This window comes from Ceratotherium simum, chromosome X (assembly GCF_057802395.1).
Source record: "Ceratotherium simum simum isolate JZ-2026a chromosome X, ASM5780239v1, whole genome shotgun sequence".
Lineage (NCBI taxonomy): Eukaryota > Metazoa > Chordata > Mammalia > Perissodactyla > Rhinocerotidae > Ceratotherium > Ceratotherium simum.
In genome coordinates, this window is record NC_141940.1 from 21,702,839 (window position 1) to 21,730,089 (window position 27,251).

Sequence of the window (27,251 nt, forward strand, 5' to 3'; positions counted from 1 at the left end):
AGCCCGCAGGCCCTGGGGAAGCAGGATAGTCTGGAGAACACCTGTTGGGTCTGAGTCCAAACTCTGCATCTCACCAGCCATATGATTCTGGTTGAGCCTTGGTTTTCTCATCTGTAAAATGGTGAGAGCCATACCACTTGCCCTTTTCGGAGAGAGTGTGTTCTGGAGTCATATGACTTGTTTGAATCCTGCTTTTTTCATTTCCTTGATAAGTGACCTTGAGCAAGTTGTTTAATCTCTATGCACCTCACTCAGTTCCCTCACTTGTAAAATGGGAATAATAAAAGCACCTTTCATAGGTGGTGCGGACTAAGTGGGCAAATGAAGTAATGTCTTGTACACTTAAAAATTGATTAAGAGCATAGATCTCATGTTTAATGTTCTTAGCACAATAAAACAAAATTAAAAGTGAATGCATGCACAGCACAGTGCCTGGTCCATACTAAACACTCAGTGGATGTATCTACGACGATGATGACGACGACTCATTTTATTAGTAGTAGCTGTCTGTGGGGCGAGCATGTGAGAGAGCAAATGACTCAGCACACAGAGGTTGACTCCTGGGTGCTACAGGTTCTCAGTGAGGGTGGGTCAGAGCTGGGGCCTTTGGACGCAAGCATCGGTGGTGGTAACTGTCACACGTCACCCTCACACTCCGCAAACGAGGCCTGGTGGTCCCAGGAGGGGGACTCCTCTGCCTTGCCTTTGCCCAGCACTCTGCCCCAGAAACTTGGTTCTCTCCTCCCCCGACTGTGCTCCGCTGAGCAAAGGTGCTGGCCCCAACTTTCCTGGACCACATTCGACAAGTCCCCCAGCGTGGGACTCCCCTCTGTCCCCTCCACAAGGCGACACCACCTTTAGCACAGGAGGTGGCTGGCTGGGCGTGGCATGCATGCGAATAAATGAGCGCTCACACACATACACTCACGCATGCTCACATGCACATTCTCAAGCACATGTGCGCCCCAACAGAGCTTCTGGGAGCCTCACATCCCCGCCCCCACCACATCCCCTCCCCTTCCTCCCCCACCACAAAAGCCACAGGTACAGCAGTCCCCGGCAACACAGCAGACACAATGCAAAACCCAGAGGGAGGCTTCGTTGCCAGGCTGTTTTAAGCATCTAGCAGGATGTGAGCCCAGGTGGCTAACGGCTGGGCTGGCCAGAGAAAACTCTTCTCACCGCCCCCACCCCTCAGTGAGCTCACTGAATGAGGAGGGGCCTGGGAGGCAGGCTAAGGGATTCTGTGTGGTGCTGAAGGACAAAAGAGCTGGACTGCTGGCCCATTCTGGCCCCAGCATCTCCCACCCAAACACTATTGGTCCTTGGGCAGGTCCTACTCCTGGCCGGAGCTCGGTTTTCCTGTCTATAAAATGGGGAAACCAGACTGTGCCCACCCAAGTTAAAGGCCATCCAAGGATACCAGAGGATACTGTGGCTGCACTTCGGAAAGTTAAAAGGGCTACCTGCATGCTGGGAAGTCTGGGATAGTGACTGGGCCCCACTGCTCAGGCTGTTCCCACCCTCGGGTAGGGTCCTATTCCAGAGGGCACCCCGCATTCCCTCCTACCCCACGGCCAAATTCCCATGGTGTAACTCCGTATCCTGTCAGTTGGCATGGAGCCCCCTCTGGTTTAGGAGTGATGGGCTCACACATGGAGGGGGCTGCTCTATGTGCCCCTTCTCTGATGGGTCTCCCTGACCCTGGGGTAGCAGTATACAACCAGAGGACTCAGCCACCCTCCCTTCCTCTCCCTCTACAGGCACAGCAGGGAGCTCCTTGTTCCTTCAGTCCGTGGGCTGCAGCCATTGTGGAGGCCATTGCGGGGCTGAGGATAAGTAGGCCAGAGGCAGCCTCAAGGGCATGCAAAGACCAAGAATTCAGGAACAGGCATGGGTGGGAACAGCTCTGGTTATATCCAGCAGGTGGTGACAGGGAGGGCTCCCAGGGCCATGGTGGCCCTGGGGTAGGGCACTGCCATATTGGCCTTTTTTGGGGGGAGAGTAGTGGCAGCAGGCTCTACCAGGTTATAGGTTAGGCCTTTTGGGCTCACGGGAGGGTGGGGGAGAAGGGACTAGCTGGCTTTCCTATCCTGGGGCTGGGGTGAGGTGTACCAGCCCAGAGGGGGGCCTGCCTGGGGCCAAGGAGCCCTGCATCCCCAGGGCTTGGTCCTGGAGAAGGAGGCTGAGGGCAATAGTTTCCAGGCAGTGGGCTCTTGGGGCTCTTGGGGCATGGGTGGTGCAGGGTGAGGGGAGCTGAGCAAGAGGGTCAGCAGGGGATCCCCGAGCCTCTAGACACTCCAGCTGAGGATGGCAAGAGCGGAGACTGCCGACAGAGAGACCGAGGAAGCGCTGTGCGGGGCCCTTGCAGATAGGGGCTCTGTGTGCTGTTGTAGCCATGCAAACTCCTCCAGCAGCTGGCGCCGCTGCAGCTCGGGTCCCACCTTCTCGCGGATGGTCTGGTAGTAGCGGTTCACGTACTGGAGCTGCAAAGGGTAGGAGAGGTGAGGTCTTGGTGCCATCCAGTCCTCTGCTGTGGTCCTCGGGCTGCCCACCTTGGCCCAGGTCCCCACAGGTACCCCAGAGGTCCCCAGCCATCGCCAGGCCACAGGCATTCTCTGGGGCTTTTCAGAGGCAGTTCACCATGGTGGCAGTTGAGTGTCATAGTGACTTTCACTGGGTGGGTGGGGGTGGGAATGGATTTCCAGCCCAGGAATGAGAGTAAGTAGGGCAGGCATTATCAACCCCATTTAACAGAAGAGGGGACTGAGGCCCAGAGAGAGGAAGGGATTGCTTATAATTCTAGGACTTGAGGTAGCAGAGTCCAGAGACCCAGTCTCAGACTTCCCAGGAGTTCACTACCTGGGGTTGGGCAGGCTGCTTTGAGTGGAGAGTTCTAGAAGCTCTGGGGTTTCTGGCGAAGGGGGGAGGGATGCCCCAGTGTGTGCCTACAGGTGCCACTAGTGTGGACCCCCCCCCAGGGGAGGGGAAGGGGCAGAGGGTCTTGGGATAGGGGGAGCAGAGGTGAGAGAGGCCCAGGGTGGGGGAGAAGGCAGTCAGTGGTTCACGGGCAGCAGGTGGACAGCGCTGAGGGGCACTTACCTGCTCAGGGGATAGCAGGCTGACATCGATGAGGTTCCGGTCATAGGGCACAAAGGACACCACTTCAAAGGTCAGGTAGGTCCCTGGGTACTGAGAGGCCACAGGGGAGGTGGGAAAGCAGGAAGTGAGCCAGGAGGAGGAGCCAGGCTGGAGGGAGGGCAACAACACTCCACCCAGACGCCGAGGGCACAAGGAACTGACTTTTGTCAAGCCCAAGACTCAGGGGAGGCCTGAGTCTCCCACTGTGCCCCTGGCCACTGGGAGACTGTCTACCTGTCTACCACTTATACCTGCCTTTGCTGCTTCCCTCCTGATTCCAAATTTAGACTTAGGTGTGTGTTTCCCAAAGTGTGTGCATCCATTGCACCTAGCTTGTCAAATATGTAGATTCCAGGGCCCAACCCCCAGACCACTGGAGTGAGACTCTCTAGGGCAGGGCTAGGAGCCTACATTTAAACAATTTTAAGAAAAGTGTTAGGTTTTTATATCTATCTACTCTATCTCTATCTCTGTCTATCTACATCTCTGTCTATGTGTCTATCAATTGATCCATCTATAGAAATGAGTATAAAGAAGAAAAAACAGCCCATAATTCCCATCTCCCAGAGAGCTCTTACATGTACATGCTTAGAAAATTCAAACTACAAAAAGATACGCAATAAAAATTGAAAGTCTTCTCCCTGCCCGGTTTTCTTCTTGAAAACCTTTTAGGCATATACAGTGTATATATGTATATATTTTAGAAATTCATGCAAAATGGATCCTACAATACACTTTTCTGTACCTTCTCCCCCCTAGCAGTAAGCCTAGGGCAGCGCCCAATATCAGCAGTGGGAGATCCAGCTCATTCTTTTTAAGGGCTGCATAAAGGTCCACGGTATGTGGATGATGATTTATTTAACCAGTGATGGATATTTGAGCTGTTTCCACTCTTTAAACGATTACCATCAATACTACAATCAACATCATCGCATAAACTTATCTTGGTGAACTTTGGGGACTATATCCGGAAGGTACATATCTGGCAGAGGGAATGCTGAGATGAAAAGCACAGGCATTTTTAATAGCAGTAGAGTGCCCGTTTCCCCACAGACTCACCGGCACTGGGGATCATCAAAGTCTCTCATTTTTACCAATCAGATAGGTGAACCATGGGGTTCTATTGTTGTTTTGATTTGTATTTCTTTAAGAATAAACCCGAATACTACTCAGCCATAAGAAACGATGAAATCTAGCCATTTGTGACAACATGGATGGACATTGAGGGTATAATGCAAAGTGAAATAAGTCAGAGGGAGAAGGTCAAATACCGTATGATTTCCTTCATTAAGTAGTAGATAATAACAACAGTAAACAAACACATAGGGACAGAGATTGGATTGGTGGTTGGTTACCAGAGGGGAAGGGGGGAGGGAGGAGGGTGAAAGGGATAATTCGGCACATGTGTGTGGTGATGGGTTGTAATTAGTATTTTGGTGGTGAACATGATGTAATCTATGCAGAAATAGAAGTACAATGATGTACACCTGAAATTTTTACAATGTTATAAACCAATGGAAAAAAAAATAAATAAATAGCTGCACTAATTAAAAAAAAAAAAGAATAAACCCGAGCATCTTTTCACCTTTATGGACCATTTGTGTTGATCTTAGTGAATTGCCTCTTCATATCCTTTGCCTGTTTTCTCTGTTTTCCCTAGTTTTGTCTTATTGATTTGTAAAAGCTCGTGGTAATAAAAGGAAATTCACCCTTTCTCTAACATATGTGCTATATTTGTCTACATCTTTTGACTTTGTTTATGGTGTTGTTTCCATATAGACATTTTTTATTTAATTTAGTCAGAGTCACCAATCTTTTTCTTCACGGTTTCTGGGTCTTGCATAGAAAGGCCCTTTTCGATCCTGGGATTATAAATGAACTCATATAGATTTTCTTCTAGATCTTTATGGTTTCACCTTTGAATCTTGATCCATTTGGAATCTGATTTGGGTGTAACAGTGAGGTTCTTCAATTTAATGTCCCCTAAAGGATCAGCCATTTGTGCCCCCTGCTCATATATTAAACAATCTCTCTCTTCTTGATTGTTTTGAAACACCAGCTTTATTGTCAACTAAATTCCCATTTCCTTTATGGAACTTAGAGGGTCTATTTCTGGGCTAACTATTCTGTCTTTCGTATCTCTGGCGTCAGACCGTTTTCATTCTGGAAGCTTCCGAGTATGTGCTAACATCTGAAAGGGCTAGTTGCCCTTCTTGCTCTTCTTTTTCAGAATTTTCCTAGCTACTTCGCTATCTTTGCATGTTTATTTTTACAAATAAACTTTACTGTCCTTTTGTGAAGTTACAAAAGTATCCAGTTAGCATTGAAATTGAGGTTGTCTTGAATTTATAGATTAATTTGGGGAGAAATGACATCTTCATAATATTGAAGCTTCTTTCCAGAGATCACTATTTACTTAAATCATTTTTATGTCTCTCAGTAGACATTTTCTCCATGTAAGTCTTTTTAAGTTTATATCTAGGTATTTTATCTTGTTGGTTGCTATTATACGGAATCTTGATATCTAACAAGCTCCCCTGGTGATTATTCTGTGCATCGGGAACCACTGATTTCGGGGAAGGACGCTGATTCATTTGCTCTGGAGTGGGACGTGGGCATTGGCATTTAAAAACAAAGCTCTCCAGATGATTCTAATATTGTAATGTGCAAACAGGTTTGAGAAACTCTGATTTATGGTATTTTTCTGGAGTTAAGGAGGACTCCAAATAAATTCACGCCCACACATTAAATGCCCTTCTGCTTTGACCTTCCTTACCTCCCACACAGCCCAAACTCACTGCCATGCTGTGCACACCTCCAGCCTGTCCCAGTGGCGCTTTACCTTGGTCTCTGCTTCTACCACAAGGGCTATATCTTCAATACGGATCCCAAATTCTCCATCCTGATAGTAACCAGGCTCTGGGAGACAGAGAGATACTGGTGGCATTAAGCAGGGGGAGGACCCAAGCCTGGCCTTCATGTACCAGTTGAGGAATGGCTGGAGGGTCTGGCTGCCTGGTTGCCTCCCCACTGCCCCACCCCCGACCCCCCCTTCCCACTCCCCCACCCCTGTCCCCCGTTGGCTCAGGCAGACCTGCCACTTGTTAGATGCTTATTGGCTATGCAGAGGCACCCTACCGGGCCTCAGATCCCCACCCTCCCCTGTGGCCCAGCAGGGATGACTTAAGAGCCCCTTCAGGTCCCGGGGGCATTCCCATCTCCCTGTGTGCCACTGTCCCGTTGCCCCAGCATTTGATTGGAGACTCTGCAGTTTGGAGGTACAGCTGGGAACCAACTCCCAAGGGCAAAATGAGGGTATGAGCTGAAGGGGCTTGGGGTTGGGGGGGACAAGCTGTTTGGGGCTGGGAGTGGGGAGGTGAGGGAGTGCCTGTGCCTGGCCTGCTCCCTGAAGGCTGGTGCTCCCTAGACTGCAGTCCTAGGCTATTCTTGGGGTGGGGAGGGGTGGAGGAGCCCAAGAGCCATACCGATGGAAGTGAACATGCCCTTGGCCATGGCAATGTTGCTGGACTGGAATCCCACTGGCCCTGGAAAGGGAGACATAGGCATGTCAGCTCTCCTGTACTCACCAGCTTGGAAACTAGCAGGCTCTGGAGGTTAGCAGGTAACTGGGGATCCCTGGGCATCATTCTCTTCCTGGGGCTGGTACAGACCAGATGGGCTCTGGCTTTGATTTCTCTGGGGTCTATGCCAGTCAGCCCCTAGGCCTTGACCCACCACTCCTCTCTCTGGGGCCCTCCCCGATGCCAAGCAGGCAGCAGGAGTTGGCAGCTGCCAGCATTTCTCACTTACCCTGTGAAGCATCACCTCATACTGGCTGGGGAACCTTGGGTGGGTCACTGACCCTCTGTGGGTCTCAGTCAGTTCCATACCTGCGAAATGCTCTACCTCCTTCCTAAGAGGGGGGACTCCAGGGGAGTGTTGGGGAGACACCTACACTCATGCACACAGAGGAAGTTGCCAATGCCATGGCCTGTCCCGTGATAATAATTGAGCCCAACATCCCACAAGGCTTTGCGGGCAAAGGCTTCCACCATTCGCCCTGGAAGAGAGATGGCCTCCAGTCAGTCAGCTGGACCCCCGACTGCCGTCCACCTCGCCCCATGCTGCTCTCTTGTCCTGGAGCCAACTAGCAGGATGGCACCTGCGAAGAGTGGCTGCTGAGGGGCAGGTTAGCATGCACGCCCTCCAGCACTCTGCTTTGTACCCATCACCTAGACTGATCACACTACTACAGTTCCTCCCCGTCCACCGGGAGTCCTCCCGCCTGCTGCAGCCCATGCGACCTCCCCCGCTTCTGAGCTCCAGCATGAGACTAGGAGGCAGGAGGCCAGGGTTCAAGGCCTGGCTCTCTCCCTAACCCTCTGTGGCACCTTGGACAAGTCGCTTTCTCTCTCTGGGTGGGATTTTTTTTTATCTATACAAAGGGTGGGATGATGATATAATCCCGGCCCCACTAGCCTCCCCGGGTGGTGGTCTGGGCCCAGTGAAATCAGGGCCTGAGGCTCTGGGTCCAGGTTGGTCTCTGACACCCACCTGATGTAGCAGCAGGAAAGACGAGTCTGGACAGATCGATATTGCCTATCAACACGCGGGTATACGCCTCCTGGTGGGAGAGGGAGAGGCAATGTGGCTCCCAAGACACGGGGCCTGGGGAGTTTCCAGCTGCTCAGCCTGTGCTCATGGGGGTGTGTGGGCCCAGGCCTGTCGGGGGGTGTGTTGTGGGGGAGGTGCATACTCAAGTGTGGTCACCCAGGTTCTGGAAGATGGCCAGAGGAGGCCGAGGGGGACCTGCTCAAAGCTGGGGCTCGGTCTGTGTGGTTCTCTTTGGCTGGCCCACAGGGCCGCTTGGAGGTGGTGGTTAGCTGAGGCCGTGACAGTAGGGAGGCAAACTCCCTGGGCTGGAATCCTGACTCGGCCATTCACAAACTGAGACCCTAGGCAAGCGACTTTAACTGTTCTGTGCCTCAGTTTCCTCATCTGTAATGGGACGATCACAGTGCCAGATCATAAGGTTGTTGGGAGGAGTAGGTAGAGTCATGCACATAAAGTGCTCCAAACAGAGAGAACGCTCAAGTAGAGGCTGGTGCCCTTATTGCCATTATCACGACCAGACTCTAGTTTTCTTAAGGCCTTCGGTTTGGGTTGAGGCCTGATAATCCGGCAGGTCGGCCTTGCTCTGCTGGGGCTGTTACCTTGTGGAAAGAGGGAGGGAGGTGGGCTGACAGTGGCCTCTTCTGGTCACTCCCTGTGGTGATGTGGTGAGTCTCCTTCACCACACACACACACACGCACATGCACAGGCTTGTCATCTTGTGCACAACAACCTGGGACAGTGGACTCAACACGCTAAGCGGTGAGCTCCTTGAGGCCTGAGCAGTGTTTGTTTTTTCTCTCTCTCTCTTTCTAGCACAATATTGGAGCCACAGTCTGCTTGCTGAATGCATGAACGCGGCCCCCTGCTCCCCAACCCCACCTTGGTGCCCACAGCCCATGTCCTAGCCTCTCCCTGAGGTGGATCAGCCCTCGCTGATTCCTGAAAACCTCCAGCTCCTTTCCACCTCTGAGACAGTGCGTGTGCCCTTTCTCCCCACCTGGAAGCCTTTCTTCCTCCTTTCTGCAGAGCACAAGGCTAGGCACACAGGTAGCACAGAATAAATATTTGCTCACTGATTTACTGAAAGGGGATGATGATAAGCGTGGGCTGAGGCGCTGTTGGTGGCCTGAAATATCTCTGGGGATGTAGCTGGGGGCACTGTATTTTCTGGTGCTAACTTGCTGTGTGACGTTGGGCAAACTACTTAACCTCTCTGGGCCTCAGTTTTATCCTCTGTAAAATGAAAGGGCTCTTGGTGGAGTGATGGCTTGGGTGTCCCTTGGGTAAGGGTGGTTAGGGAAATCTGGGTCCGATGCTTACCTTTTGGAAAGCAGAGGGGGTGCCCCAGTGGACTGTTCTGGTAATGTCTGTCGTTCCATCCCTGCAGAGAAGGAAAATCAACATGCCCAGCTCTGCTGAACACTTCAGGGTAGGGATCGTGGCTATGTGCGTCTTGTGTGGTTTCCACTGGGGTCTGAGTGGCGGGGCTGGGATGAGGTGGGGTGTGAGGTGAAAGGAAGAAGATAGCTGCCATCATCTAATTCCCATCTTCAGCATCTGTGCATGAAGGGGCTCTGCCAAGCTGTCAAGTTCAAAGTCACTACGTGGTCTGAGCATCCCGATTCTCCACATACATATTCCACCCCCATACCACCCATGGTGGCCATTTTGTAAATCTGGGTTTCCTTGGGTCAGGCTGGCTCTAAAAGCAAGGCTTCTTCCAGGCTTCTCGGGAGGCAGGGGGGGATCGTCCCCTTTTTACAGACGGAGAAACGGCGGTCCAGAGAGATCATTACACTCTCACACGTTCATATATCTACCATTTATAGAAGACTTTTGCAGCTGCCGGGGAAGGATGGGAGAGCAGGCCCCATTATCCCATTTCACAGGTGAGGCCATGAGGCCATGAGGCCATGAGGCCATCTCCGTCTCCGGGCCTCAGTGAAGCCAGGCTTGGCGCAGGTTCTGACTCTCTGCACAGTTCTCTCCATTGCAAACCAGGGATTTGCTCCGAGTCACAGGGAACCAAAGCCATAAGCCAAAAAGTCTGACTCCCAACCACCAGCTGCAGCTGTTCCCCCACGATGGCACCTGTGGCCACCCCTGGGAGAGGGGGAGGGGAGAAGTGGTCTCAGGGCCCTGGGGACTCCTTAGGAGCAGGTTACAGGGCGTGGCCTACTTCTTCAGAAGGAGAGAAGAGGAAGTGAGGTGACCAATTCCCCGGCCTCACCCTGCTCTGAGCACACCCCAATCCAGCAACACCCCAAAAATTCACTTCCCCTTTGCAATTGGCCATCTCAAGTACACACAGCGCCGCGCTGGTGACTAGCCAAGGCTGCCAGGCTGAGCGCCTGCCAGGCTGGCTCCCAGAGCTGGGCTAGGAACAAGCCAGGAGCCTTTGTCATTAGCACATTCACCATTTCCACAGGATAGAGGATGGGAAACTTTGAAATACTCCTTGCTCCTCCATCACTTCAGTGTACCCCTTCTTTTCGCCCACTCTAAGCTTCCAACAGTTCACTTGCTTCCTAGATGAGAAGGAAAAATCTTCCAGCTCCACCCATCTCAGCTCCTGTGTGAATGATTGGTCACATATTTGGAAGGAAATGGGGTTAGCCTGTTCTGCATGGCTGTCATGTCTGGGTGTTCAGGTTGTGCACTGTACAAGGGTAACACACTTAAAGGGATGCCATTCACTTCATGATTATATACTAATTTCAATGAAAGCACAAGATGGACACACAGATTGTGGAGTCCTGGAGCAGGGGAGCATATATAACTATATATAACCTATATGTGGTATATCCTATATAACCCTATATAGTGTGTATCCTATATAACCCTATATGTGGTCTTGTCCACACTCAGAAGAGCATGCACACATATGTCCTCACAGACACATACCCATGCTGATGGATGTGTCCTGGCCCAACTGTGCTCTAGGACCCCCCTGTGCTTGCTTCTGTCACCTGCCTGCTGCTCTGATCCTGCCCCTACCCTTGACCTGGCATGGTCAGCTCACCCATGCGGTTGGGGGAGAGGTCGCTGAGGAGGACACATGGTGCCGGTGGTGTGTGGGCCGTGTCCGGGGTGTGCAGGAATGGGTGAGAATATGGGTGCAGTGTTTGTGCAGCCAGGCAGGGCCACTAAGCATGGCTGTCCAGAATGTTTAATAATATGTGGGCTTAAACGACATTTTACTGGAGCAGAGGGAGTCTTTCCTGAGTCTCACAGAGGTGTGACATGGGCAGCCCCACTGTTTTGGCCTCTGTGTGATTCCCACTGTGCAGAAACCCCCAAGTGTGAAAATGGGAGGGATGCTCAGGCTCATTCAGTCCAGGCCTCTCCTTCCTCGGATGAAGAATCCGCTCCCAGGAAGGGAAAGCTTCAGCCGGCTCTTGGCCAGCCCAGGATGTCTGAGCTGAGAGAGCTGGGCCAAGTGGGGGTGGGGAGTACATACCAGTATTGCCCCCCAGAATCCACGAGGTACATCTCATCTGAGGACAGCTTGCGGTGCAGCTCCTCGGTCGGGCTGGGAAGGGGAGAGACGCTGAGAAAGGAGCAGCCTAACCCTGAGCTGGGTGCGATGGGGGTCCTGAGTGCAAGCAGAGGACCCCTCAGCCATGGGGGTTGGCCTTCTAGGCTAACTCCTTTGGGGAAGTCATTATCTCCTGAAGGGCCCTGGGAGGGGACTGAGCTTCTGGGCTAATGTCCTCAGTGCACATCTGTTTATCCTGCGCCTCACTGAGCAAGGCCCTGGTCCCCAGGGAGGCGAGAAAGGCCAGAGCCCAGACTGTGGGAGCTGGGAGAGCCTTAGAGAGCACCCAGTCCAGACATCTCCTTTGACAGAAGGAGAAGGAGGCCTGCAGAGGACAAGGAGCCTGCCCGAGGCCATGCAGTAAAGCTGTGGGGGAGCTGGGCCTGGACCCAGATGCTCAGTCCGGAGCTCTTTCTCTGACTTCCTGCTGCCTCGGAGAGCAGACGGCCCTGAGAAGCCAGGGCACAGGAAGGGAGGGTACCCGAGGGTGGGGCTGGAGAGCAAGAGCTGGTAGGGCCGAGGAGCTCCTACCCCGCCACTCTCTAGTGGGGAGAGGGGGCCAGGCCACGGCAGCTGAAGGGACGCCAGGGGAGGGAATTCTGGGATAGTCCAGGCTGGCCCTTGGAGGGTGTCTGATGCCCTGCTGTACCCATGCCAGGCTGAGGCATCTGGTCAGCTTGGCACCCCAGATTTCGTCAGGCAGGCCTGCAGGTGTTTGTTTTCTATGAGCTACACATCTGGTCAGCCTACATTGTGGGCTCACTTGGGTTGGTTCCGGCTGAGTGAACGGGCCTTTCTTCCCATGTGCTTGTGAGCTTTAAGAATTAGCTAACATAAATAACACAGGAAGCCAAGAAAAAGCATCCAGCAGCAGCCCTGCCTCCCTTCCAGATCTCTCTGCTCTGAGCGCTCACAAAGTCCCAGCCTCCTGAGGGGAAAACTGCCCAGGCCATTTAATTCCAAGGACACTCCCAACCCCTGACTGGGCTCCAGTCCCCCCCCACACCCCCACAGTGCCAAAGGCTTCAAAGCTAAAATGTGAACTCAGATCCCAGAGCATTCCCTTCTCCACCCCACCTCCCCCTGTACATACACCAGGATCCCCCCACAGAGCCCTAGAAAATTCTTTCTCCTGAAGTACCTGTAGTGGGCCAGGGCAGCATTCAGGCCACTAGCAGAGATGGTTTCGAAACTGGGTCCGGAGAAGAACTCTTCTTCTCTGGAAAGTACAAGGCAGGAATGGTCAATGAATGGGCTCAGGGCCTAGGCTGGGCCCAGGATAGCTAACAAGGGCAAATGAAGGTCACGGCTGTCTCTACCTCAGCCAGACTCCATTGGGCTGTCCCAGACCCACCTCTTGGTTCCATCTTCCCAAGCCCTGACTCACTTATAGAGAACTCAAGGTCAGAGAAGGAGGGACTGTAGACATCAACTATTCCCCTTGCATGTCCATTTTACAGACGGGGAAACCAAGGCCTAAACATCCCACAGTGAGTTCATGGTAAAGCAGGAGTAAAGAAACCTAGCTCCCTGTATCTGAAAACGCCTCAGCCCTGGAGCAGCAGCCTGCACCTCAGACCTAGAGTCAGCCTATGGCCTGGGCCAAGCGTGTCCTCAGGGACCCTCCCTCCCCAACTTGATATCCTCAAGTGGTCCAGGGGCTCGCTTGACCTCAGCTAGCCTCCTCCACGGAGAGGGGGGCCGGTGCCTGAAGCAGACACTAGGGGGCGCTGTTGTGTTGTGGCCCTTCAAGTTGTCGCGGGTCTGGGGAATGTCATCCAATACCCCCTGCCCAGCTCCCCGACCCCCCAAGAACCCGTCACTCCTTGTTCCAGAGAAGCCCCTAAATACAAGGAGGGTCTTCCTTTCTCCCTAAGTAAGGAGACCAATTCCCCCTCCCTGCCCCCACCCCCACGCTAAAAGATAGTCAGCCAAAAAGGACGGCCGTGGTCCTTCACCCTCGGAGCTTGTTCAGCTGTTCTGCCCCCGAGAACTCGTCCACCGTGCCTTTGGGCACGTTCTTCTCCAGCCAGACCAAGTAGCGGATCACGGCCACGGCGTCCCGCACCTGGAGCAGGGCAAGCAGAGGGGCGGGCCGAGGAACGGGGTCAGCCAGGGCTCCGGGATGAAGGAGAGCAGATGGCTGCTCTGGGAGCTGAGATTGAAAAATGCCGGGGTTGTCACTGGTTATTTGATGGTATTAAGGGATTCTTGTTAATGTTTATATATATGATCATAGTGTGGTCATGTTTTGAAAAGAGTTCTTATCTTTTAGAGATACTTACTGAAGTGTTGACAGAAGAAACGATATGATATCTGGGATCTGCTTTAAAATCATCCAGCAGCAGAGGGTGAGGAGTGGAGATAATGAATGTGGGGTTGTAGATGAAACGGGATTGGCCCTGAGTTGATGACTGCCGAAGCTGGGTGAGGGTGCATGGGGGTCATTATGCCATTTTCTCTACTTTTGTGTATGTCTAAAATTGTCCGTAAGAAAAAGCTTTTAAAAACGAGGCAGTTTATCCTGATTTTAACAGGAATATCCAAGAGTGAGCCATCCTCTTGCCAGTTACAGCTAACACTTATTTCACACTTGGAATGTGCCAGGCGGTGCTCAAAGCAAAAAATGTATCTATAGAATATAATTATTTAATGTAATTATATAATTATATTTATATGTATATAATTATATTTATATGTATATAATTATATACTTCTATAATTTCTGTAATTATATATTTAAATAAGTATTATATATTTATACGTATATACACATATGTATGTAAATGTATATATGTACACACATTTATATATGATTATATATTATAATTAATATTTCAAAAATATTAATTATATATTAATATTTATCATATATTATTTAATATATATGTTTGTTTATTTAATCCTCACAACACTCCTATGCTGTAGATTACTGTTATGATCCTCATTTTGCAGATGAGGTAACTGAGGCCCAGAGAGGTGAAGTGACTTGCCCAAGGTCACCCAGCTAGGAGGTGGCCGGAGGAGCTGGGATTTGAACTCAGACACTCTAGCTCCGGGGCCCTGCTCTAAACCACTGTTCTATGCTGGGACTAATGGGGTGAAGCACGGGCGGGTGCCCAACAATTTGGTGTCCACTTCTCTGTTTCATTGAGGGGCTCTTCAGGCTCCTCTGGCAGGGCCTCCTTTCTCACCCCTCAGACGAGGAGCTCCCAGAAGGCTAGTTTGCCTGCTGGGGACTTACGTGGCTGGCCTTGAGGAGGGCCTGCTCCTTGCTGTTTTTCACCGCCTTGGTCACCATCACTGGGGAGTAGGTGTCTTCTATGAGTTTCTCCTGTCACGGGCAGAGAGGAAGAGGTCTGGGGGCCCCGCCTGGGCACACCGGTGTTTGAAAAGGATTGGCAGGAAAGCCCGGCTGAGGGGAGACTTGCCGCTCCCTATAGTGGCGATGACTTTTCCTTCCTGTGCTTTCCGTCTCTGCAGGTCTTTCCCAGTCTTCTGTGCCCAGCTTATCCTTCCCTCCAGCCCTCCTCCCCCACCCCCCTTCCTGCCCCTGAATCCCACCAGCGCTCTGGGATGGACCAGAACCTGGTCCCCCAGTTGATGGGCTGTTCTGTCAGCATGAGTTTCCTGCACATATCATTACAGCTACCATTTATTGAGCACCTGCTGTGTGCCAGGCACTGGGCTTTACATGCACTCTCTCCTCTAAAGCTCCTCAGAGCAGCTCCTCTGAGGCCGGGACTCGCATTGCCATTTTACAGGTTAGGAAACAGAGGCCCAGACTGGCTAAGTCATTTGTCCAAGGTCGTTGCACAGCCAGTTCAGGGCAGAGCCAGGACTCAGCCTCTGCTCCACCAGGCCATACTCTCTCTGGCCTCCTCAACAATCTCTGAGCTCTCTGCTGATGGATATCCTGCTTCTTCTTCTTCCGTGTCTTCCAGGGAGGCCTGGAAGGGGACTCCCTGCACCATTGTTGACTGCCCAACTGCCTGAATGGCCGAGAGGCTGTGGCCCCAATTGAGGTTGAGATTTATGAGAGCTGGAGGAGGGGGGCGGTGCCTGGCACAAGCTGGCACCTGGCAAACCCACCTTGGGTATCAATTCATAGATCCCATATGTAGTATAGCTGGTCCCGATCCAGATCCTCACGTCTCCTGAGGCATAGGCCTTGACGCTGTCCTGGACTTGGCTGTAGTCTTCGAGTTGCACACACATAGAGCCCGTGCAGCTAGAGTTCAGGTACTGCAGGGTCTCGGAGCTAAAGCGACTCTTGTTTACAAATAACCTTGGTGGGGAGGGAAGACGGGGAGGGTCCTGAGGGCTTCTAAGGTCAATGCAAAGGACCAGAGGCCGTTTGTTCCAGGAGGTTAGAGGAAGCCCGCGCCAAGGAGCTAAGGAGACCAGATTTAGAGTACGAGGGAACAGAGGTCAAGGGGTCGGGATAAGCCATCGGAGGTTCCCAAGGGGTCCTGCTGGGGCGGGCACCAAGCTCATGGGAAGGCTGCATATTGGCGCAGGGCAAGTGGTGGGGCAGTGGGGGGTGGAAGTTGGAGGAAGTCCATTACAGTAAGCCAAGGAAAAGCCGTACCTGATGGAGGAGTCCGTGAACAACGTGTAGGAATAGAAGAAGGGGTTATAAGGGATGTCACTGCTGCGCAGGTTGAAGAGCCCTGGGGAAGATAACCGATGGGGACTAGCTGAGGCCGATCTGCCGGAGGCAAGCACATGTGACACCTCTGCCCCACCGTTTGCTCAGGTCCCCAAAGATTCCCAGCAGCACGCCTGCACATCTGCCTCTGACTGTTTCTCAGTCTCCTGGGGGGTCTTTGAAGCGCTGATGAGAGCTATGGACCCTTTCTCCCAGAAGACTGCAGATACCCAGCCAGCAGTCAGTACAGTGTCAGCAGGTTCCCAGCATACCTGAAGCCCAGTGCTGGGGTCAGGTAAAGCCCTGGGCCATGTTGGGACAGAACAAAGCTGCACTGGGTGCTAAAGCCAGGAGTGTGAGTGCCTGGGGGTCGTGGCCAGGCTGTTGGGAGATGTCTGCTGGGCCTCTCCCCCACCATGAGACAGAAGCCTTTGCCGCTGTGGTGGGTCCATTCCTCCAGTGGCCTGTGGGCTGGCCCCAGCTTGCTCTGGGCTTCCTGGTTTCTTTATTCTGCAGACACTTCTCCTGGCACCCCATCTTAGTTCTCACAGGTCACGGCCACAGAGCTCTCAGAACCAGGGGGCACATGGTGGTCAGGGGAGGAGTCCTGCACTGCAGGGCCCAGGAGACTTGGGGGTTGGGGGTTCCCCAGGCGCCCACCTGTGTCCACAAATCCATACTCACAGGCCGTCTCATCAAGCGCTGACAGGAGGACGGCAGTTGGGGCCTCGCGATGCTCCTGCATTTGGCTGCGGATGTCAGCTACTTTCTCCTGCCAGGTGCTCCCTAGGAGTGAAGGAGCCCAGACAAAGTGTAAGCAACATCCCTTCCCTTTGCCACTTTGTTCCTGAGAGGGCTCCCTTTCCATTTCCTTAAAAGCAGTAGAACCCTTTCTTCAACTAAACTCTTACTCATGTGGCCATTCAGGACATGGGCTCTGGATACTGACTGTCTGCGTCCAAGTCCCGGCCCTGCCATTACTAGCTGGGTGACCTTGGAAAAATTACGTAACCCTTCTGTGTCTTATTTTGCACATCTGTAGAATGGGGGTGGATTATAATAATAGTATCTACCTCAATAGAGTTGTTATGGGGATCAAATGAATTAATATTTGTAATGCATGTAGAATGGTAGCTTGGCATATGCTAAGTCTGGCCTAACTTTCTGCTCAATAAATAAGCATGCAGAACAGAGATCAGGAGAGCAGCCCTAGTCGAAGGGCAAGGAGATGGGGCTGGGCCATGTTCAAGCCTCCCACCTGCAGTAACCCAGTGTTTACTAAGCCACGGGTCTGGGCTAAGCACTTTGTGTACATTGTTTTCATCCTTACTTGGCCCATTTTACAGATAAGGAAATTGAGGCTTCAGAGAGTGAAGTGAAATGACTTATCTATGGTTTCAGAGCTGGCAAGGGGTGGAGCTGAGGTTTGAACCAGGTCTGTTTGACTACGTGGCTCACACTCTTAGTCTGTACAGACACTGGACTTTCTTGCTAACATTCTGTCTCCAAACTTGTCCTTAAACTCTGTGTCACAGAGCTGTCCTTTCTAGGATGCATGTATCCTGGTTCTAGGCCTTTAGTTTTCATCTTTTATTCCTGCTCCCTGTGATGCATATAAAGAGCCTGCCCCTAGGCAGGGCTAAGAATTTGCTGGCAGAAGGTCATAAGAATTAAGGGTCCCAGCTGGGCCCAGAGATTAGCATAAATAACTTAATGCCATTAAAAAAAACTTTATGCAAACAGGTGTGATACATTTTTTAGGTTTATTTTATTTTACTGTAGTAAAACACACAAACCATAAAGTTTATCATTTTAACCAAAGTGTACAGTTCAGTGGCTTTAAAAATATTCACAAGATTTCACAACCACTACCACTATCTAATTCCAGAACATTTTCATCACCCCAAAAGGCAGTCACTCCCCATTCCTGCCTCTCCCCTGCCCCTGGAAAACACTAATCTACTTTCTGTCTCTATGGATTTGCCTACGTTGGATATTTCAAACAAATGGAATCATACAATACGGGGCCTTCTCTGGTTGGCTTCTTTCACTTAGAATTATGTTTTCAAGGTTCATGGATGTGACACATTTTTGAGAAAACAGATGAAAGCCAATTTAAATTGTCTGATGCATTACAGGTATCTTTGAGTTATTCACTTTTAATGTTATTCCTTTTGCCCTTTGCCCCCTTTAAAACCTATGAGTTGCTGGAGATAAAGTCTCTCTCATCTTTATAAGCTTAGAGACGCAGGAACTCTGTTCCTGGGCTTCCAGGCCCAGTTCTGGCTCTGGATAGCTTTTCCTTGAAGACTAGCAGCTCAGCATCCCCTCACTTGTGGGAAGAGACAAAACCCATGCAAATTCTCTCCCAGTCCCTGAAAGATTTTCCCCTTTATCTCATCCTCTTCCCGACATAACTGCACCCTTTTTTATCTGAATGGGGTGAGTTTTATTTATGATTGAACAGGCTTAGATAGCAAGTTTCTTTAAAAACTGTATCGAGATGCAGAAAGAATGCTTCTGCAAGTTACATCAGAACAGATAAAGAAAATTGGACACAGTTTTAACTGGTTTCATCAGACTTGCTATTTTGAAATTTCCCTCCTGCTTTTTCGACCCCTTTCCAAACAAGAAATTTGCATGGAACTGTGTATGGGAAGGGGCCTTTCAGATTGCCCAATATTCCTAGGAATCCAAGTCCACTGGCTCATTCAGAATTCCCAGGGAGGTAGGGGGTGGTGGTGGCCAAGACACTGATTCATAATTAGTAGCCTGGTCCTGGTCAGGATTTTAGTTACTACTTACAAGAATCGTAGAACATACTGTACTTTTATGACGTATTTAGATGGTGTCAACAGGGTCAAGATTATTGATGTTAGAACTTGGGGGGGTACAGTTAACTTTCCTTTGTGGTCTGGCCAAAACTTGAACCCTAATTTGCTTCCTTTGTCCATCCCAGCCCACCCAACCCCATCTATCTCAAATCTAAATTCCTCTCATAGAAGGCCCAGAAGTAAAGGTTTGAATGATTCAATACAAACCGGTCTCCACTACCAGATAAGCAACTCATGTTATGTTTTTTTCTGTCTTCAAAGGGTTTTTTTTTTTTTTCATCTTTCTTTGACTCCCTTATTTCCTCCCTTACTGCTCCCTCTCACTTTAAATCCTAACACTCTTTATTCTAGCATTTTCTAAGTATGGTCTGAGGACCTTTTGATTCACCCTCTGAGGGGAGGGGGCCTAGAAATCTGCATTTTAAACAAGCATCCTAAACTATTCCAGTGCACATGAAGGTTTGAGAACCATTGCTTTGGTACCTCTTAGGATGAATTTTTCAGCCAAAGGAGCAGCAGCGGTGACCTGTGTTGCTACAAGTTGGGAAAGAGAAGCGGCTTAGGAAATACCTATGAACGCCTCCTGCAGGGCATAAATGGGCTCGTTTGGAACCGGAGGCCTCTCTGACCCCCACACCAGGTCCACGAGGTTGGCTTCGATGGACACCAGCTGTCTGTCAGAGCCTTGGAGGGCCGTGTCATAACTCTCCCAGGAGTCTGCAGAGAAAGGAAGGAGTCACTTGTCCTCTGCCCATTTACACCTCAGGAAAAGTTGTGACCCAGGCCAAGTTAGTCCTTATGCGCCCTGCCTCCTGTTCTGCACCTGTAGCCCCAGCTGTCCAGAGCCTGTCCATGCGGCCTGGCCCTCCAGGGGATGTCCTCTTACCTTACCTTCCTCTTTCCGCTTTCAAAGCCTAATCGCCCTGAGCCCACCCCATTGCCGGCCACAGTCAATTGGCTAACTAAGCTAGTCTTTTCAAGTGCCAATGGCTGGGCGGCCCTCTTTTTGGTACTGCCCATTTTAACTGAGCTTCAACGTCACAGCCCAAAGGAATGGTGATGTTCAGGCCATTGGAAAGCCAGTTCTGAAGCGGGAGCCTTCCAGTGCATACTCATGAGGACTCCATCCTTGAGCACAGGCTGGCCAGCTTTGGGGAGGGGACTGTGCTGCTTTACTCAGAAGCCCCCTCAATTCCTTTGACTCTTCCAAGCTGCCTTCTAGAAGAGGGCAACCAAGTGATTCTAGTGCCCTAATTGCACACTAATAGGGCATGGAGGATGGCTCTGGGTTCAAGGACATACTAGCCTATTCATCTGCTAGGTGTTAATGATTCCCTGAGTCTTCTAGGTTGGGTCTCTGCATTCATGACTTAAAGAAAAAAAAACGTATTCATTCTTTTAAATATATTTTCATTAGACAATCCATGAATACATCCTTGTTGCAAAATATTTTGCAACCGCAAGTTCAAACACTCTATCTTTAGAGTCACCCTGCCCCTCCTTCTACTAAGGTATGCTTCTTTACGTCCCAGGGCAGCTGAGTCACCCTTGTTGGTGTGGACAAATGCAGGACTGTGGGAAGAACTTACCAATGGAGAAGAGGAAGGGGTCGAAGCCCACAAGCCCTCCAGCAGGAACCTCATCGAGAAGCCAGGTGACAATGAGAGTGGTGCCAACTGAAAGAAAGACAAGAAGGAATGTAGAGGTCATCTCCAGGGTCAGTCCCAGGCCCTCCAGCCAGGCCTCTGTCTGTGACAGTCCTGCCATGTGCATCCTCCTTGATAGCAGCCTCAAAGTTTAGGGATGGCTTCAAATTTTCCATGCTTCCCACAGGGGCTCAGCATGGCCTTGCATGCACCTCCTCACTTGTACCTTCCCAAACCTAGTTCAGGTTCCAGGGCTTAGGGGACAAATCTGTGTGTCCCTTTTACCTTCCCTGTGGAGCTCCCAGTTGCAGTCCATCTGCCGCTCGGCCTGGGTCCAGTAGCGACTGTCAGTCCAGAGAGCTGCTTTCCCCGTGGTCACCACTGCGATTCCTGGGGCAGAGCAGACACACTTGGAGGTGAAGGGGAAGGTGAGGAGCATGGCTTTAGTTAGTGCATGTGCGATACGGTGCTAGCTCTGAGAATATTATGAGGGGCCTTTGGAAAGAGTTTCTCTCTTCCATTAGAGGGAAGTGAGGCAGGAGATATTAAAGAGAGTGTTAGGGGAAGGCAGCAGAAAGGGGGTGCTGGGTCAGGCATCTCTGCTTTGTATTAAGGGCCTCTCCTAAGGCGGCCTTTAGGACTTTTAGCAGGACAAGTGGGGTCTGCTTTGGCAGTAAAAAAGAGTCAATGCTTCACGTAGGAGCCCTCAGGAGAGATGGTGTGGTAGGCAGTATCAAGACTTGGTGGCTCACAGGGCTTATCTGAGGACAGGCAGAGAAGACAAACCCAGTGACACTGGCAAAGAGAAGAAGGGTCCCTGATGGGCAAGGCAGCTTGAAGCCCAGGGGAGGAATGTTTAAGGATCAGCAAGGAAAGCATGGATTCATTCAAGGGGCCAGGATCAGTGTGGGAGGCCCCTTCAGAGACGGGGACCGCATAAAAGCCTCTATGTTTGTGTTTCATTTGGCCACGTGAGGTGATGTTGTCTATAAAAGGACTGGCAAAGTAAAACTTTGTCCCCAGATGAGCCATTGTGTGAAGGGAATCAGCAGGCTCCTATTGGCTAGACATAGAAGTAGAAACTGTCCCAGAAATGGAGCCCAGAGAGCCTTGCCTAAAGTTCTAGGTTGGGCCTGGCTGCGGCAGAGGCAGTGCGCATGGGAAGGAAGCCAGGAGGGCCATCTGCTTCATGCAGAAATGTGGCTGGGGGCTATGAGATGTGTGCTCTGGTGACCCTTTTTGGACTGGTGGAAGGAAGGCAGAGAGAGAGAGAGTAGCAGGGGCCTCTGAACACTAGGTCCTGGGGTCCTGGCTGTTGAGAACTAGCCACACCAGGGCCTCTGTGACCACCTCTGGGTTTACCAACAGAAGCAACGGGGGCTGGGTAATGGCCGTCACCTGCGGACCCCGTAAAGCCTGTAATCCACGCACGCCTCTCATCGTGTTCACCAATGTACTCGCTCTAGGAAATCAACAACAGCATTGTTAGCCTTCTTTGTGGAGTCAGACTCCACATGGAAGGCCCCCAACCACATCCTAGCTCTTTCTGTCTGATCAGATCCAACGAGTCTTACAAGCCCAAGCATGCTGGGCACCTCTTACAGGAAGCCCTCTGGAACTCCCCCAGCCCTCAGGACCTTTCCTTCCTTTGAACAACTATATTTCTTGGAGTCAACCCCACAGTCCAGCACTGGACTGTTCTGCACAGGAGTCTTGTCTCCTTGGCCAGAATGCAAATTCTGTGCAATCTGGGATCATGACTTTTGGTTCTTCCGGGGTCTCCCCATCTGCTGTCCCCCTTCCTCCCCAGTCTAGCATAGGACACTGGGTACATCATAAATAACTTCTGCAGAGAGCTTTACACATTACTGTATTTTGATCCTCATAATCCTGGAGACAGAGCTCATTATTCCCATTTTGCAGAAGAGGAAACTGAGGCTCAGAGGAGTTCAGACACTTACCCAAGGTTCTTAGCCCTTCCCACCAGGTGGGAAAATTAATTCAAGTAATCTTCTTGAGACCTGGTGCTGGGAAGGTGGAGGGAGTGGCGGTGGAACCAGTGGTGGGAAAGGGTAGGACGGGTGGGCAGGGGCGCTGCTTTGGGAAAAGCAGTTCTTGTTCAGACCATCTGGTTTCCTATCTGCTCCCCCGCCCCCACCCTACACCCCAAACTGGTGTAGTCCAAACTTGAGACTCTGGACCATTTCAATGCTCTGTCCATCAGGTTGTGGGAAGGGCTGGGCTGGAAGGGAGCTTAGAGTTCTTCCAGTCCATTTCCCAGCCCACATTGTAACCTCCTAGGGAAAGGGGGCCCTAAACATTCATTCTGGATCTGCCATCTAGGAATCGATCATAATCAGTTCTGAAGTTGTTTCTAGCTCTATTGCCTGAGGTCAAAGAGATTTGGCAATGTCTCCTCTCCTATATAAAGGTGTATATTCTTTCAGTTGCTCTAAAACTCCCGTGTCCAAGCTCTCCACTTCCTTCCCTTTGCACAGGCCAATCCCGGGTAGCAGAGAGGGCAGGGTTGGGCGAAGAAGAGCCGTTCCTCACCATGTGGGCATCCGTGTCGGGGACAATGTACGCAGAGAGATTCAGGGTGTGCATCTGCTGGCGGAGGGCCACGAGCTGCGCTGTGGTATTGACTGCAGTAACTGGGAGGTACTGACAGGTGACAGGAAGACACCACGACACACACACACACACACACACACACACAGAGACACACTGCTTAGAGAGAATGATGCCTGGGCCCCCAGCATCCAGAGGAGCCACCAGCCTCTGCATAGGCAGGGGTTGCGCTGGGTAGGCTGGGCCAGCCTGCAGAGGGATAGGGTGGCAGCTCTTGTTACGGGTTAGTCTAGATTAAGGTGCCTGGGCTGAGTGGAGATGGGGGTGTTGAAGAGCTTGGAGAGGGACCCTTTGTGACAGTAACGGGACCTGAGTCTGGGATGGCGGGGGTGAGAACTACAGGGGTCTGAGCCGTGGCACTGGGCCCGGCCAAGGGGATGGTCCTCTTTGGATACCCTGGGGTAGAGGTGCCAATTTAGCAAATAAAAATACAGGACACCCACGCAGTCACGTTGGAATTTCAGATAAACAGCAATAATGTTTTCGTATAAGTATGTCCCATGTACTATTTAGGGCATACTTATATGAAAATATTATTCATTTTCTGAAATTCAGAAGTAACTGGGCATCCTATATTTGATCTGGCAACCCTACCTTGCGGACTTTTTCAAGTTTCCACTCACTGTTCTCAAATGCAGAGGAGAGTGAATGAGTACCCCTAGCACTTTGGGACGTTGTCCAGAAAGTTCTTATCCAAGCCAGATATTTCTTTAAAGGCTGTTTTATCTTTAAAATAAAAAGTGTGCGGTTGTTTTGTTTGTTTGTTTTGCCTTCTACTCAACCATATATCCGTGTTTGTTTTAATATAAATGTAAGGTGGTTTGCCCACCCACCTGCCTGCCCCAGTGGTCTCATAAAGTTGACACTGCAAGCAGATGTACCCCTTTGGTCCGGAGGCAGAATGAATCGCTGGCAAGCCCACCAGCTCTCACCTTCTGGCCTGCCCCTGCCCGGAGAAGCTCTGCCCTACTCTGGTTGTGGAAAGAATCACTCTGGCCTCCAGCCAGAAAGCTGAGGACCTTTCAGCTCCAATAAGCCGGGCCTTCTCCCAGTCTTCACACCCTAGGCCTCCCTCTCTTGCCCTGTCGTTGGCTTTTCTAGCCCTCTGTCTTCCTCCCTCCTCTCTTAACCTGTTCCTCGAGAGAATTGTTTTCTTTCCTCCCATCCTCCTCCTGGCCTCAGCCTAGCCTCAGCCAAAGGCTAGCTAGGGGCCTCCCGCCCTCTTTCCCGCCCCTCCTCCCTCCCTTTAGCGGGGCTGCCCCGGACCAGCCCCGAACGGAAGTAGATAACCTGCAGTGGGAAAGGGAGGGAGGGAAGCATAGGGGGGGAGGAGGGAGGATGTCAGACACCTGAGAATGCGCTGCCCGCCCCGAGGGATGTTAATCAGAAACAGGGGCCCCAGAGTCCGGAAATCAGGAGAAACGCAGGTGGAGGGAGAGGCTAGCCGCTAAGCCAATGGGGGATGGGGAGGACGATGGGAGCTTTGAGGTGGGGTCGGGGCCGGGTGGGGCAGAGCCAGGGCCTCACCGGAGGGCTGGTTGAACAGTTTCTCACATCCTCTCCTTGCAAGTCCACTGACTTTGGGTGGCCCCAGGCACAAGCTAGAAACCGGGAGAAAAATCCAGGGTCACTTGGAGACCAGATAGCTCCTAGAGAGCGCAGGGACATGTTCCTCCAACCCCCCTCCCCGTCCCCGCAGAGACTCCATCCTTTGAATCCCAAGATGCTGTCCAACTCTACTTGAGTAGGAAAATAATCACATTTCATGGGAAATCAGGCTGAATTGGATGGCACCCTGGGTCACAATCAAAGAAACCTGTTTCATCGACAAGCGATTGCCACTTTTGAATGGGTTTTAGTGCTCATTAAATCAATTTTGCCTTTCTAATCTAATTGGGTCTTTTCAGGGTCTGTGGAACTGGAAAAGTTGTGTGTAAATTAAATTTTTGTAATCAAATTTTCTTTGAAATGCTCTAGAAGATCTTGCTAAATAATCATCCCCACCTTAGTTTTACCCTTGTTTAAATCTAATTTTATATATATTGGGTTTACTTAAATTCAAGGCCCACTTGTACCACTTCTTACTATCCAAATCTCTGCCTATCATTCCAGGCTCATTTTAAATACGTAAGTAAGACAGTCGATCCCAGTCCGACATCGTCTCCTGGTGGGGAAAGGTGGGGTAGCATTTAAAGAGCTCCTACTATGTGCCAGACACTGAACTCAGCGATTTCTCTGTAGTATCTCATTCGATACTTGCGACAATGCTGTGAGGTGGGTATTATTGTCTACTTTCTAGAGAGGAGAAAGCTGAGGCCCAGATAGATTTGGTAACATGCCCAAGTTTTGCCACAGTGAGTCAGTGGTAGAGCAGGGATTTGAACCCAGGCTTCTGCGTATAAAAAGCCGACCATGGAAGGGTAGTGCCACAGAAGCAACAGAGTGTATGGAGACTTGCTTTCCAATTTGGGCTCTGTCCCAAATTTGGTGTGACCTAAGGAGAGTTATCCAGTATTCATTGAGCAAACATTTTCTTTTGTTTTGTTTTTGTGGGGATCTTCTGATAAGAACCAGAAAACCTGCTAGACAAATTCTAGAAGAGCTGTAACACTGAGAAAACATTTTCTAAGTGCTTACTGTGTGCCAGGCACTGGGCTAAGTCCTACAGGATCTGGGCCTTCCCACTGTGAAAGTCCAGTGGTCTCTGATAGTTCTTCCCTGTAGTCTCCCCCCCTCTTTTAAGGGGAATCTCCCTAGAGGGTAATGGGGGTCTGAGTTTGGGGAGACACTATACTTTTACCTTCTGAGTGAGTTGAGCTACAGGTGGAAGGAGAGTGGCTGGGGTCTAACGCTATGAATGCCCTGCCTGGCTGTCTTGGTCTCAGGAGGAGATGAGATCCTTACTGTTGATGTAAGAAAATAAGCCCCCAGTTCTGTAGGAACGGATCTCTGGCAAAATGGTGGCGCTGAGACGCCAACACAAGAAGCAGAACACAGCCAACCTCTGTCTCGCTGGACCCTCAGATCTGCTGTTCTGTGAGGCCAGGGCTGTGGCTCCCAAGGGGAGGCTCTGCAGCCGAATGACTCTGTGGTCTCTGGGACAGGGCCTGGCACTGGGGAGGTGCACAGAAACTGGGTGCTTAGTGAATGAGCAGGGCCCTGCTGACAGAGAGCAAAGTGAAGGGAGGCCTCACTAGGGCTGGAGGTGGAGTGGGTATGAAGGGTGCTGAGCTAAGCACTTAGTTGTGACCAAAGAGGACAAACAAGGCACTGTAGGGGTGACAAAGACTAAACTTAGTTAGGCTCCTCTGAATGCTCTTCTCAACTAGGCCTTGACTTTGGCATTCCATGTCCATACTGTCTTTGCTGGACCAGCATCACCCAGTGATAGCAAGAATCCTGCTAAGTCAGTTTAGAGAGACTCCCCCACCGTTAATGTCTGATCACCCTCGATTTCTGATCAAATTCCTCATCTCCTGCCCTTGATATCTGATCACCCTGGCCTGCCTATTAAGGTTGGTTTAGTAAGACTCTCCCTGCCCTAGATGTCTCCTGTTAGTAATTTTCCATCCACTGACCCCCTCACTCTTCTCATGAGCCATAAGTCCTCAGCCCTCTTTGCTGTATTCAGATTTGAGCCCAATCGTTCTCCCCTATTGTAGTGCCCCTATGGCAATAGTCTTGAATAAAATCTTCCTTACTCTTTTAACAAGTGCCAGAATCATTTTTTCTTTAGCAGGTGGAATGGAAATGTGCCAAACCAGACTTGACCTGAGTCTTGAGGGCCCCAAGGACTGGCCCTGGGGTTCCTCTTCCTCAAGACAGACAGGGGACCCAAGAAAAAAAGAGACAATCTGGGCCCCAGCCCTTACTCCCTTTCTGAGCCCAGAGGGGACAGGCCAGAGCTGCTCTCCAGCTGGACATGCCCTCCCTATTTCGGGGGGAGAGACCGGGATGCACATACCACAGAGGAGGACAAGCCAGGTGCAGCAGCCCCAGCGAGCCCAGGCCATGGGATCTCCAGATGCCGGTGCTTGGGTGGATGGAGGGATGGGGGAGAGTAGGCAGGGCTGTTTCCCTGGCCTCTTCTTCCAGGCCTTTCCGGGGCAGGAGCAGCCAGGGGGTGGGGGCTGGCGATGGGGAGGAGGCGTCTGGCTGGTGGGTGGAGAGTCCCCTCTGGTCTTTTGTTTCTGAG

The 27,251-nt window shown here is 51.2% G+C and overlaps 1 protein-coding gene and 1 non-coding gene across 3 annotated transcripts; both read right to left on the reverse strand.

The window, feature by feature from the left end:
* Positions 1-1,031: 1,031 nt before the first annotated feature.
* On the reverse strand, positions 1,032-27,251 carry XPNPEP2 (X-prolyl aminopeptidase 2). 2 transcript variants are annotated; one of them, XM_087427525.1, is made up of 21 exons: positions 27,021-27,251; positions 24,584-24,657; positions 22,979-23,089; positions 21,824-21,887; positions 20,711-20,815; positions 20,369-20,455; positions 19,350-19,496; positions 16,630-16,731; positions 15,886-15,967; positions 15,387-15,582; positions 14,539-14,628; positions 13,253-13,362; positions 12,436-12,513; positions 11,217-11,288; positions 9,077-9,137; positions 7,696-7,765; positions 7,097-7,201; positions 6,627-6,686; positions 5,984-6,060; positions 3,103-3,192; positions 1,032-2,486 (listed from the first exon to the last, which is right to left on the reverse strand). In XM_087427525.1, exons 1-21 carry the CDS (start codon positions 27,067-27,069, stop codon positions 2,292-2,294), a joined length of 2,025 nt encoding a protein of 674 aa, XP_087283651.1. In that variant the 5' UTR covers positions 27,070-27,251; the 3' UTR covers positions 1,032-2,291. The 2 variants fall into 2 exon arrangements, with proteins under 2 accessions (XP_087283651.1, XP_087283652.1); XM_087427526.1 differs by lacking the exon at positions 7,097-7,201.
* On the reverse strand, positions 25,608-25,669 carry LOC147911778 (U7 small nuclear RNA). The gene has a single exon (XR_015550796.1). It is a non-coding gene; the product is annotated as a U7 small nuclear RNA (small nuclear RNA).

Bases quoted from the DNA above. Each gene is read 5' to 3' on its own strand.
- XPNPEP2 (XM_087427525.1), bottom strand. From the start codon at position 27,069: ATGGCCTGGGCTCGCTGGGGCTGCTGCACCTGGCTTGTCCTCCTCTGT. The intron at 24,658-27,020 runs GTATGTGCATCC...CCCGGTTTCTAG, and splicing joins CTGGCTTGTCCTCCTCTGTG to CTTGTGCCTGGGGCCACCCA. The intron at 7,766-9,076 runs GTAAGCATCGGA...CTCTCCCACCAG, and splicing joins CCCCCTCTGCTTTCCAAAAG to GAGGCGTATACCCGCGTGTT.